The following is a 13014-nucleotide window of genomic DNA, read 5'->3' as shown; positions in this document are numbered from 1 at the left end:
CTTTCCTTTCCTTAGTCCAGTTACCCTGGGTAAACATGGTACCTTTCCTTTCCTTAGTCCAGTTACCCTGGGTAAACATAGTACCTTTCCTTTCCTTAGTCCAGTTACCCTGGGTAAACATGGTACCTTTCCTTTCCTTAGTCCAGTTACCCTGGGTAAACATGGTAACTTTCCTTTCCTTAGTCCAGTTACCTTGGGTAAACATAGTACCTTTCCTTTCCTTAGTCCAGTTACCCTGGGTAAACATGGTAACTTTCCTTTCCTTAGTCCAGTTACCTTGGGTAAACATAGTACCTTTCCTTTCCTTAGTCCAGTTACCCTGGGTAAACATGGTAACTTTCCTTTCCTTAGTCCAGTTACCCTGGGTAAACATAGTACCTTTCCTTTCCTTAGTCCAGTTACCCTGGGTAAACATAGTACCTTTCCTTTCCTTAGTCCAGTTACCCTGGGTAAACATAGTACCTTTCCTTTCCTTAGTCCAGTTACCCTGGGTAAACATGGTAACTTTCCTTTCCTTAGTCCAGTTACCTTGGGTAAACATAGTACCTTTCCTTTCCTTAGTCCAGTTACCCTGGGTAAACATGGTAACTTTCCTTTCCTTAGTCCAGTTACCCTGGGTAAACATGGTACCTTTCCTTTCCTTAGTCCAGTTACCCTGGGTAAACATAGTACCTTTCCTTTCCTTAGTCCAGTTACCCTGGGTAAACATAGTACCTTTCCTTTCCTTAGTCCAGTTACCCTGGGTAAACATGGTACCTTTCCTTGCCTTTTGGGGTCCTCGACAATATTGAGCACCAATTTGTAGAATCGTCCTCTGGTCTAAATGGCTTAAATGTGTTTATAAATAATTAGGAACACTGGTGTTTAGTAAATGTGTTTATAAATAATTAGGGAACACTGGTGTTTAGTGAATGTGTTTATAAATAATTAGGAACACTGGTGTTTAGTAAATGTGTTTATAAACAATTAGGGAACACTGGTGTTTAGTGAATGTGTTTATAAATAATTAGGAACACTGGTGTTTAGTAAATGTGTTTATAAATAATTAGGAACACTGGTGTTTAGTGAATGTGTTTATAAATAATTAGGAACACTGGTGTTTAGTAAATGTGTTTATAAATAATTAGGAACACTGGTGTTTAGTGAATGTGTTTATAAACAATTAGGGAACACTGGTGTTTAGTGAATGTGTTTATAAATAATTAGGAACACTGGTGTTTAGTGAATGTGTTTATAAATAATTAGGAACACTGGTGTTTAGTAAATGTGTTTATAAACAGTTAGAAATTAAACAGATCCAACAAACTAAATCAACTCAACACAACTCCTTCATGTCGTGTGGTGTGTCACTGTTCACCCACTAGATGGCGGTGTTGGACCACGAACGGCAACATGTTGGCTGTTCAGTTAGAAAGAGGATCCGGTGACAATGCACTAATGCAGGAGATGATGTGGTAAAGGCAGGAGACTCCTGTGGGATCCAGGAGTGTTGAATAATAATAATATACAGTTTTAAAAAAAGAGTGTCTTATATAAAATGACTACTTTGTTAAAATGTTAATATATACACTCCCCCTCCAGCAGGGGGCGACACACACAGCCGTGCCTTGATCCTCTGTGCGGATGTTGATCCTTTGACCCGGAAGTCAAACGAGTTAGTGTCGGTGTTGCCATGTCTGCTTATAAGTGAGTTTGGCACTATTTTGGTTTTGTGTTTTATTTTTTTGGTCTTGTTTCTAAAATTTGTGATTCTCCAACCTTTTCATGTCAAGGACCCCCACATTGAGTCTTATTAACCCACAGACCCCCATTAGAAGAGATATGCCAGGCGAAGATTTCTACGGCTCTAGCAGTGATTCTCAACCCGTTTAATTTCAAGGACCGCCATAGTTTGACATGCACATGCATTAGTCTACAGACCCCCCATTTAATGTAATTTCTGTCTCTGGGACCCCCAATTTATATTGTAAAATCTATGTTATTTTAACTCTGAGAGTGTACAAATGTGTACAAGATTTGTACACTCTCAGAGTGAGTGCGTTCTATTTCTTTCCTAATTCTCATTTAGCATTTAACCCTCTCAAGGACCCCTAGGCGTCCCCGGAGCCCACCTTGGGAACCACCATGTAAGTATTTGTCCACACACGGACCCCCATCTGGAAAAAAATACATTAAAAAAATTAAATATAACTTTTTCCCAAGATTTTCTTTTCTTTTTGTGGAAAACAGAAGATTTACAAGCTCACAAACGCCATCACGACGTGTTGTGAGCTTGTAGATCTGCTACATCCTCAAATAGCTGATGAATATTAGATTCAAAATAATATGTGGAGCTTCTTTCTTTTTGGGCTTGTTTTCACAGACCTGGCTGCTTATTTCTCACACACTATCTGGCAAACCTGTAGTGTATAGATGGCTGCTGCTCGTGTTGTTGTGTTGCTGTGTGCATGTTTGTGCGCGCGCGTGTGTGTGTCTGTGTGTGTGTGTACGTGTGTTGTTGAACAGTGTTTTAAGACTAAGACTAAAGGTCTACTATAAGACTAGACTCTAAGACTAAGCAAGTTCTGACCAAATAGGAGTCTTAGTGTAAAACTAAATATTTTCTGGCTAAAGAATAACATTGCACAGACAGAGCACAGAGCACCGGAGTCTGACGTCAATACCGCTAGAGAGCGCTAAATCCACGGGTTTGTGTACTTTCTCATTTGTATTATAATCCCCATAGGGGGATATTAGATGGCCTCATATAAGAACTGTTTTATTTGTATTATAATCCCCATAGGGGGATATTAGATGGCCTCATATAAGAACTGTTTTATTTGTATTATAATCCCCATAGGGGGATATTAGATGGCCTCATATAAGAACTGTGTTTTATTTGTATTATAAATAAATATTATTGTATCTTAGGCTAGTTTTTACACAATTCTTATAGCCTATGAGAGGATTCTAAGATGCCCATGTTATTCTCCATATAGATAAAATCTTCCGCGACCCCCTTGGAACCAGGGGATGGGCGAGTGATCGCAGGACTTCGGCGTTCTACCAAGATCTAAGACCAAAGGACTAAGATTTTAACATTTTTTCAAATGACTAAATGGTGTTAATCAAAACACTAAGACTAAAATTAAACACAGCTGGTCGTCAAGATGTCTCCTAAAGGAGGTCACATGGTCCAGATGGAGTCTGTACGGATGGCCATAAATGAGCACATGACGTCAGTGGTGGGAGAGGACATCCTGTGTGTTTTGGAGAAACAGCAACGTGACAACAAGGCTTGTTGTTGTGTGAGTGTGGTCAGAGTGTTTGTGTTGGAGCGCCTCAGTGCGGCCGCCGGGTGGATGTGCAACCTCTTCCAGAGAGAGATGGAGACACTGGAAACTCTGCTGGACCATCAGTCAAAGCTGCTGGACATGGCTTTTAATGTGGACACACACACTGCAGGTAACACACACACACACACACACACACACACACACACACACTGCAGGTAACACACACACAAACACTGCAGGTATAGGCTATGTCCTTGGTCTCTATAGGGAGTTAACGTATCAGTATTCTGACATTAACCCAGGGGCCGCATTAAGTGAAGGTGGGGCCCGCATGTGGCCCCCGGGCCGACAGTGGCCCATGTATGGTCTCTAAAGACTCATTGCCCTAGCCGCAATTTGCAACTCTAGATTATTTTTTTATAATGAGATAAATCTAGAGTTGCAATCTATAGCCTCCATTGACTCCCCATTCATCTAATTTGCATCTGCGATCTGCTTGTATTAAACAACGTTAAACATTGCAGCTCTAGGCCAAGCTTGAATTATCCTCTTTCAAACTGCTGAGCTTTTGTTTCATAAAAATCCACCGTAGACATGTTGTTATGAGATACTTTCTGTCAAGAAATGTCGTGCTGTGATATATTTTCTAAGGTGTGGAAGTTTGGAAGCACTCATTTGCGCATGCACGTTGTAGATGTGCATGTGTCGTGCGTGCACGGTTCTGTTTGAATTAAATTAATTTGTCAAAAAAGTTTGGCTCCTAAATTTGATCAAATATGCTCTATAACCAATGACTAGTCTAAACTAAGTACTGCACCCTCGTGGATGTCAGCAATTAAAAAGTTTAAGAACCTGTATGCAATGGCTTATCTCTTGTAAAAAGAGAGACCAGCCTATTCTCCAAACCATTATCTTATGCTTTGCTAGGTTGTACAAAATATAATTTAATTTGCAGGACTCACCTCGCGCACAGCTGCCTTGTCTGTGTTGTTGACATGACATGGGCTTGCAGGACAGAACTTTTATTTGTGACAGACACATAGTTCCTTTGCAGACAATACAAACTGCCTCTCTTTGGTCAGTCACAAAGCTAAGAAAACAGTAGCCTACTTTTTCTGCATGTCAATGATGATGATATAGTTCTTTGGCATGTCAAGCTTTCCTCACGGAGAGCACAACAGTCTATCTGCAGACAGCAGAGCAGCCAGCCTTTCTCTGCTCTGCGGTCGGGACCAGTGCTGTCAGACTCAGCGCGCAGCGCATGCAGAGTTATGAATAATACACATTCCGGGGTTCGGGCTGAAAGTCCACCTCTCACAGTGTTTTTCCACTACGCACCATTCAGTTCACACAGGTGTGATTTTTATGAAACAAAAGCTTTGCAGATTGAAAGAGGCAGTCCACGGTGTGTGTGTGTGTGTGTGTGTCTTAAGGTTGTTGTCATCTTTATTATTTTATTATCTATTCATTATTATTAACAGGGTCCAGTGAACCAGTGAAGATGATTGGACCAGACCCGGTGAAGCTCATTGGTCCAGACGCAGACCCGGTGAAGCTGATTGGTCCAGACGCAGACCCGGTGAATCTGATTGGTCGTCCAGACGCAGCCCCGGGGAATCTGATTGGTCGTCCAGACGCAGCCCCGGTGAATCTGATTGGCCCAGACAGCAGTGTTTCTGTTAAACAGGAAGCTGAAGACCATCTGGTGGACAACAACAGTACGTCTATCTATTGATTCATGAAGTTGTTTTACGTTTTATTTTACAACAGGCCGCTTCGAGGAAGCAATCTGATTGGTTGAAACAGCCTTCTTGGCGGCTAACCCCCATTCCGGGGGGGTTCCCGCCCACAATGGGTTACATTTTTAACCCATTTAGGCCTGACATCGAAAAAAAAAAAAAAAAAGTCTTCTGAAAGAATATATGTTCAATTTTCAAAGATTTTGTGCCACATTTTTCACGATTTTTCAAAAATAGCAGACCTACAAGCTCTAGGTGGCGCGCTATGAGCTTGTAGATCTGCTATTTTTCAATAGCTAAAGCATAACATAATGCTAACACCAAAAGGGGTTCCCGCCCACGTAATCATTTGACAGCCCTATTAATTATAGTTTATATATAGTTAATTATCGTTAACCCATTCTGAACGGGAACCCATTTTTGGGTTAGCATCATGTTATGCTTTAACTATTGAAAAATAGCAGATCTACAAGCTCATATCGCGCCACCGAGTGGCGCGATACGAGCTTGTAGGTCTGCTATTTTTGAAAAATTCGAAGAACGACTGACATTTTTAGAATCTGATCTCAGGTCAGAATGGGTTAATCAGACCAGTGTGTGTCCAGTGGAAACCTCGTATGAATCTGATCTCAGGTCAGAATGGGTTAATTATAGTTTTTTATTTTTCTAATTCAGTTAGTTTTAGTTCGTTTTTAGAGCTTGTTTGCTAGTTTTTGTTTAGTTTTTTTTCATGCTTTGTGCAGAAGTAACAATGTGTATATATATATATATATATATATATATATATATATATATATATATATATATATATTAGTGCAGACGTAACAACGTCAACTAAAGGTAAGAAACAAACTCCTTTTACTGTAATCACCTGCAGGGAAGAGTGAGGAAGAGGAAGATGAAGAAGATGATGATGAAGACACAGAACCTCTGGCGAGCACCTCTACTGAACACATGCAGGTAGGGAGGGGCTAGGGGAGGGGCTAGAGGAGGGGCTAGGGGAGGGGCTAGAGGAGGGGCTAGGGGAGGGGCTAGAGGAGGGACTAGGGGAGGGGCTAGAGGAGGGCCTAGGGGAGGGGCTAGGGGAGGGCCTAGGGGAGGGGCTAGGGGAGGGGCTAGAGGAGGGCCTAGGGGAGGGGCTAGGGGAGGGGCCTAGGGGAGGGGCTAGAGGAGGGCCTAGGGGAGGGCCTAGGGGAGGGGCTAGGGGAGGGGCTAGGGGATATAGACAATACACATTTTTTCTCCACCCTAAACCAAGACCCCCTACTTGCAGGACGGTGGACCAACAGCGCCACCAGGTGGGGACGACAACGTGCAGCTGATCTCCTCCGACAGCGAGGAGTGGGAGGAGCCTAACGGCGGCCGGCCGGTCACCGTGGAGACGGAGGCGGGGCAGCGCTGGTTCATCTGCCCCGTGTGTGGGCGGAGCTTCAACCGGAACGACAACCTGAAGATACACATGAGGTGAGTGGGCGGAGCTTCAACTGTGGGCGGAGCTTCAACTGTGGGTGGAGCTTCAACTGTGGGCGGAGCTTCAACATGGACATACACAGGAGGTGAGAGTAGGGCATTGATCCATTTAGACCTGAGAACAGATTCTACAAATGTCTTAAATGTCTAGATCCTGTTTCTATATCAGTGGTTCTCACAGGGTTAAACCTCATGTTTCTATATCAGTGGTTCTCACAGGGTTAAACCCTATGTTTCTATATCAGTGGTTCTCACAGGGTTAAACCCTATGTTTCTATGTCAGTGGTTCTCACAGGGTTAAACCCTATGTTTCTGTCAGTGGTTCTCACAGGGTTAAACCCTATGTTTCTATGTCAGTGGTTCTCACAGGGTTAAACCCTATGTTTCTATGTCAGTGGTTCTCACAGGGTTAAACCCTATGTTTCTATGTCAGTGGTTCTCACAGGGTTAAACCCTATGTTTCTATGTCAGTGGTTCTCACAGGGTTAAACCCTATGTTTCTATGTCAGTGGTTCTCACAGGGTTAAACCCTATGTTTCTATGTCAGTGGTTCTCACAGGGTTAAACCCTATGTTTCTATGTCAGTGGTTCTCACAGGGTTAAACCCTATGTTTCTATGTCAGTGGTTCTCACAGGGTTAAACCCTATGTTTCTATGTCGGTGGTTCTCACAGGGTTAAACCCTATGTTTCTGTCAGTGGTTCTCACAGGGTTAAACCCTATGGCCCTCATTTATCAATCGTAATAATGTGTTTAATCGGTTTAGGATCCACACTGGAGACCGGCCTTTCTCCTGTCCCGTCTGCGCAAAGAGCTTCACGCTCAACGAGAACATGAAGACTCACATGCGCATCCACACCAAGGAGAAACCCTTCCGCTGCACGCTCTGCGACAAGAGCTTCGTCCAGAAGGTGAATTCCTTCCACTAAAAAACTATGACGAGAAAAAAATATTTATTTTTATCCAAAATGAGTTAATAGCACAGGCAGACTTTTCACATACTAGAGCATGTCTGAAATAAATGTCTGAAAAAGACATGAAATAAATGCTTAAACATAGGTGTAATGTTAGAGACCACAGAAGACATGTAAATATGAAATAAATGCTTAAACATGTAGCTAGGTGTAATATTAGAGTCCACAGAAGACATGTAAATATGAAATAAATGCTTAAACATGTAGCTATAGGTGTAATGTTAGAGTGCACAGAAGACATGTTGTAAATATGAAATAAATGCTTAACATGTAGCTATAGGTGTAATGTTATAGACCACAGAAGACATGTAAATATGAAATAAATGCTTAAACATGTAGCTAGGTGTAATGTTAGAGACCACAGAAGACATGTAAATATGAAATAAATGCTTAAACATGTAGCTATAGGTGTAATGTTAGAGTGCACAGAAGACATGTTGTAAATATGAAATAAATGCTTTAACATGTAGCTATAGGTGTAATGTTAGAGACCACAGAAGACATGTAAATATGAAATAAATGCTTAAACATGTAGCTAGGTGTAATGTTAGAGACCACAGAAGACATGTAAATATGAAATAAATGCTTAAACATGTAGCTATAGGTGTAATGTTAGAGACCACCGAAGACATGTAAATATTAAATAAATGCTTAAACATGTAGCTAGGTGTAATGTTAGAGACCACAGAAGACATGTAAATATGAAATAAATGCTTAAACATGTAACTAGGTGTAATGTTAGAGACCACAGAAGACATGTAAATATGAAATAAATGCTTAAACATGTAGCTAGGTGTAATGTTAGAGACCACAGAAGACATGTACATATTAAATAAATGCTTAAACATGTAGCTAGGTGTAATGTTAGAGACCACAGAAGACATGTAAATATGAAATAAATGCTTAAACATGTAGCTAGTTGTAATGTTAGAGTCCACAGAAGTGAACCTTTTTCAAGCCTGTTTTTTCAACTCGCTGTTTCTCTGCAAGACATTACTCTATAAGCCATATCTCCAAAACCGGTGGGTCAAACTGAACAACCAATGTGTCAGTTCGAAGCTATGATTCCCTGCTTTCACATGACATGAAAAACCGATCCAAAAAAATCCAATGGCAGTCCCTCAGTCAAATCTGGTCACACTTGAAAAACGTAAAAAATAACTACAATCTAAAAATATGTTTTGCTGTCGCCCCTCCCCCCCCGAGGTGAAGCTGAAGCTCCACATGACTGCCCACACGGGGGAGAAACCCTTCTACTGCGCCGTGTGCGGCAAGAGCTTCAACCGCACGGAGAACCTGAAGACGCACATGCTGACGCACACGGGGGAGAAGCCCTACGCCTGTACGCTGTGCGACCAGCGCTTCAGCCAGAACAGCACGCTGAAGAGGCACACGCGCGTGCACACCGGGGAGAAGCCCTTCTCCTGTACGCTGTGCGAGCAGAGCTTCACCGTCAACCATCACCTGAAGAGACACATGCTGAGTCACGGAGGAGGAGGAGGGGCCGCCGCGGAGAAGCCTTAAACTCCATTTAGGACCCGATTTAGAAGGTCTTCTAAATCCTGACAGTTTGACAGTTTCTATGTCAGTTGGTGCTCAACCTTTTTCATGTCAAGGACCCCCAGAATGGTCTGTATCTGGACCCCCAGAATGGTCTGTATCTGGACCCTCTGGACCCCCAGAATGGTCTGTATCTGGACCCTCTGGACCCCCAGAATGGTCTGAATCTAGACCCTCTGGACCCCCAGAATGGTCTGTATCTGGACCCTCTGGACCCCCAGAATGGTCTGTATCTGGACCCCCAGAATGGTCTGTATCTGGACCCCCAGAATGGTCTGTATCTGGACCCCCAGACTGGTCTGTATCTGGACCCTCTGGACCCCCAGAATGGTCTGTATCTGGACCCTCTGGACCCCCAGAATGATCTGAATCTGGACCCTCTGGACCCCCAGAATGGTCTGTATCTGGACCCTCTGGACCCCCAGAATGATCTGAATCTGGACCCTCTGGACCCCCAGAATGGTCTGTATCTGGAACCCCAGAATGATCTGAATCTGGACCCCCAGAATGGTCTGTATCTGGACCCTCTGGACCCCCAGAATGACCTGTATCTGGACCCCCAGAATGGTCTGAATCTGGACCCCCAGAATGATCTGAATCTGGACCCCCAGAATGGTCTGAATCTGGACCCCCAGAATGGTCTGTATCTGGACCCCCAGAATGATCTGAATCTGGACCCCCAGAATGACCTGTATATGGCCGCGGACCCCCATCTGAAAATATGTTGTTCCAGGGACCCCGGACCCCCAACCCCAGAAGCAAAGAACTGTAAACAGCTCTCATTGTTCTCCCCGTGTCCCAGCTGAACTGTAAACAGCTGTCTCTCCCCGTGCCCCTCTCCTCTCGGTTTATATTGTGTTTAGTTTCCAAGATGGCCGCAGCACCAGGAAGGTGAGCGGGCGGGCGGGGTCGACATATGCCCTTAACTGGGCTGCGTTCAAGACACTTGCCTTGTTGTACCTACCCTAGGGGACACGGGGAGAACATGTGAGGGTACCTACCCTAGGGGAAACGGGGAGAACATGTGAGGGTACCTACCCTAGGGGACACGGGGAGAACATGTGAGGGTACCTACCCTAGGGGAAACGGGGAGAACATGTGAGGGTACCTACGGTAGGGGACACGGGGAGAACATGTGAGGGTACCTACCCTAGGGGAAACGGGGAGAACATGTGAGGGTACCTACTACCTACCCTAGGGGACACGGGGAGAACATGTGAGGGTACCTACCCTAGGGGACACGGGGAGAACATGTGAGGGTACCTATACCCTAGGGGACACGGGGAGAACATGCAAACTCCACACAGAAAGGCCCTTCCGCCAACCCCGCCTCGGGTATGGGCACTGATGATGATGATGTAGATCTGTTTGAGTACTTATGCATTGGTACTCAAAGTAGATTTGCTTATTGCCTTCTTGAATGATTTTGCTGTTAACAACATGCGTCTTGAGTATGAGTCTTCAAGAATGCTGCCCCCCCCCCCCCTCCCACACACACACACACACACACACACACACACACACAATTAAAACTGACCCTGTCACAATTACAGTCTTTTTTTCACAAGTCTTCCATTTTTCTATTTCTTATTGTGCATAATTATTATCCTTATTGCTTATTGCCTTCCTGCTTGGTCCTCCTTATCCTGATTATTTTCTAGTTATATATTATTATTATAATATTACTGAACAACGTCATGATCACTGCCAGCCTTCACCTCAGGATGGATGGACTTACTGCTGCTGTTCCTCTGTCAAGGACCCACAAAATATAAACACCTATATAAGTCAAATAAGAATCATGTGAGAGTGCTATTCTTCAGCTTTCAATACAATACAGTGACATATGAGTGTCAAAGATGGTACAGTTGGAACTGAATCCATACTTAATTCACTGGTTTGCTTATTTTCTTACTAACAGAGTCCAAAGGGTGAAAGTGAACACAACCCTCTCATCAGCATTAACTACTAATGTTGGTGCTCCCCAGGGGTGTGTGAGCTCAGCTGTACTTTTCAATACTGACAGCAGTCGTATTGAGGAATGCCTGTCTTGTCTGAATGTCGCACTGACACAACAGACCAATACATTCTAAAATACTCAGATGATACAGTTTTGATTTCTCTCCTAGATAGTTCCAGTGATCCTGGACTGATTTATCTCCTAGATAGTTCCAGTGATCCTGGACTGCACCAACACAGAGTAAATAAGGTGGTTGAATGGAGTGATAACAACGCTCTCATCATTAACACAAAAAAGACAGAAGAGATTGTTTTTGATACACAGATCCCCCATTACTATTCATGGTGAACCGATCAACCAGGTATGTTCGTACAAATACCTAGGAGTAGTAATAGACCATCTATTGTCATTGAACGATCAGATTGATTCAGTGTGTAAGAAAACAAATCTACTTCCTTCGCCGTCTAAGATCCTTCGGTGCTAGTAGACGGATTCTTCTTTTGTTTTTCACTTCTGTTATTATGAGTGTTCTTCAGTACTGTATACAGTCAAGGTCAAGGTTAGCTTTATTGTCCCTTGCGGGAAATTGGTTTGCAGCCAGATCATAGTAAAAATACACACAACCACACAACAACATTCATTACAAGACTAAGAACAGGTCACTAGAGACAGAGAATTCATGACATACAGTAATAGCAAAGTCAGCAAAAGTGCATTAGTGGGCAGTATGTGCAAAAAGGGCAAGAATAAAGTGCTATTTGCTGTTCAGTAGTTGAATAGCAGCTGGGACAAATGATAATTTGAACCGATTGGTCTTTGTTTGAACCGATTGGTCTACTGTTATTAATCAGTGCTGTAGTACCACCTGGTATGAATGTTTGTCTGCAGCCCTAAAGTCACAACTGCTGCAACAACTGGACATTTGTTCAAAGATTGTTGGACAACAACTTCAGAAACTTTATACTTCCACGTATGCACGTACAGCATCCTAAGGTTAGCAAGGAATATCACCTCTAATACTAAGCATGTGTTGTATTACCTTCAGGAAGGAGATGTGGTGTACCAGCATACAATAAGGTCAGACTAAAGAGGTCCTTTGTCCACCAGTCGACCTTGAGTGGTGGACAGTTCTGTGGGCCGTTCAGAAACCAGTCTGTGTCTCATAGGAGGGCTGTGGGCGGTTCAGAAACCAGTCTGTGTCTCATAGGAGGGCTGTGGGCGGTTCAGAAACCAGTCTGTGTCTCATAGGAGGGCTGTGGGCGGTTCAGAAACCAGTCTGTGTCTCATAGGAGGGCTGTGGGCGGTTCAGAAACCAGTCTGTGTCTCATAGGAGGGCTGTGGGCAGTTCAGAAACCAGTCTGTGTCTCATAGGAGGGCTGTGGGCAGTTCAGAAACCAGTCTGTGTCTCATAGGAGGGCTGTGGGCGTTTCAGAAACCAGTCTGTGTCTCATAGGAGGGCTGTGGGCTGTTCAGAAACCAGTCTGTGTCTCATAGGAGGGCTTTTTTGTGGCTTTTTGGCTATATAGAAGTGTATGTCTCTAAATGTTATGATGAATTGAACAAGGTGGACCCTCTTGTAAACAAGTGTAGTGCTTTAGTGTGTCGTCCACACACAGTTAACAGTTTTTTGTATTGAGATTGAAATGTACTGTAATTCTGCAAAATGTTAATGAATAGACTGGAAAACCGATGTTTTGCCGCCATCTAGTGTTCAACTGCGGACACTGCATGTGTCTGAAGATTATTCTGGGTGCTGCAAATTATTGTTTCTCAAACCGTTTCATGTCAGGGACCCCCATCTGACCATGTGTTGTAACAGGGACCCCCATCTGACCATGTGTTGTACCAGGGACCCCCATCTGAACATGTGTTGTACCAGGGACCCCCATCTGACCATGTGTTGTACCAGGGACCCCCATCTGACCATGTGTTGTACCAGGGACCCCCATCTGACCATGTGTTGTACCAGGGACCCCCATCTGACCATGTGTTGTACCAGGGACCCCCATCTGACCATGTGTTGTACCAGGGACCCCC

At 43.8% G+C, this 13014-nt stretch overlaps 1 protein-coding gene across 1 annotated transcript; it reads left to right on the top strand.

The window, feature by feature from the left end:
- The first annotated feature begins 2439 nt into the window (after positions 1–2439).
- On the top strand, positions 2440–9177 carry LOC308333848 (uncharacterized protein). Its single transcript, XM_080790354.1, has 7 exons — positions 2440–2687; positions 2979–3444; positions 4757–4993; positions 5892–5974; positions 6288–6478; positions 7250–7394; positions 8664–9177. The coding sequence occupies exons 2-7, from the start codon at positions 3150–3152 to the stop codon at positions 8979–8981; spliced, it is 1269 nt and encodes a 422-aa protein (XP_080646480.1). The 5' UTR covers positions 2440–2687; positions 2979–3149; the 3' UTR covers positions 8982–9177.
- Positions 9178–13014: the final 3837 nt, after the last annotated feature.

The sequence above is a fragment of the Protomyctophum bolini genome (assembly GCF_963924005.1).
Source record: "Protomyctophum bolini genome assembly, chromosome: 19".
NCBI lineage: Eukaryota > Metazoa > Chordata > Actinopteri > Myctophiformes > Myctophidae > Protomyctophum > Protomyctophum bolini.
The sequence above is the reverse complement of the archived record's forward strand: the minus strand, read 5'-3'. Positions and strand labels throughout refer to the sequence as shown.

Excerpts from the sequence above, each read along its gene's own strand:
- LOC308333848 (XM_080790354.1), top strand. The coding sequence starts at position 3,150 with ATGTCTCCTAAAGGAGGTCACATGGTCCAGATGGAGTCTGTACGGATG. Across the intron at positions 4,994-5,891 it reads CCATCTGGTGGACAACAACA|GGAAGAGTGAGGAAGAGGAA; the intron begins GTACGTCTATCT and ends AATCACCTGCAG. Across the intron at positions 6,479-7,249 it reads AACCTGAAGATACACATGAG|GATCCACACTGGAGACCGGC; the intron begins GTGAGTGGGCGG and ends TAATCGGTTTAG.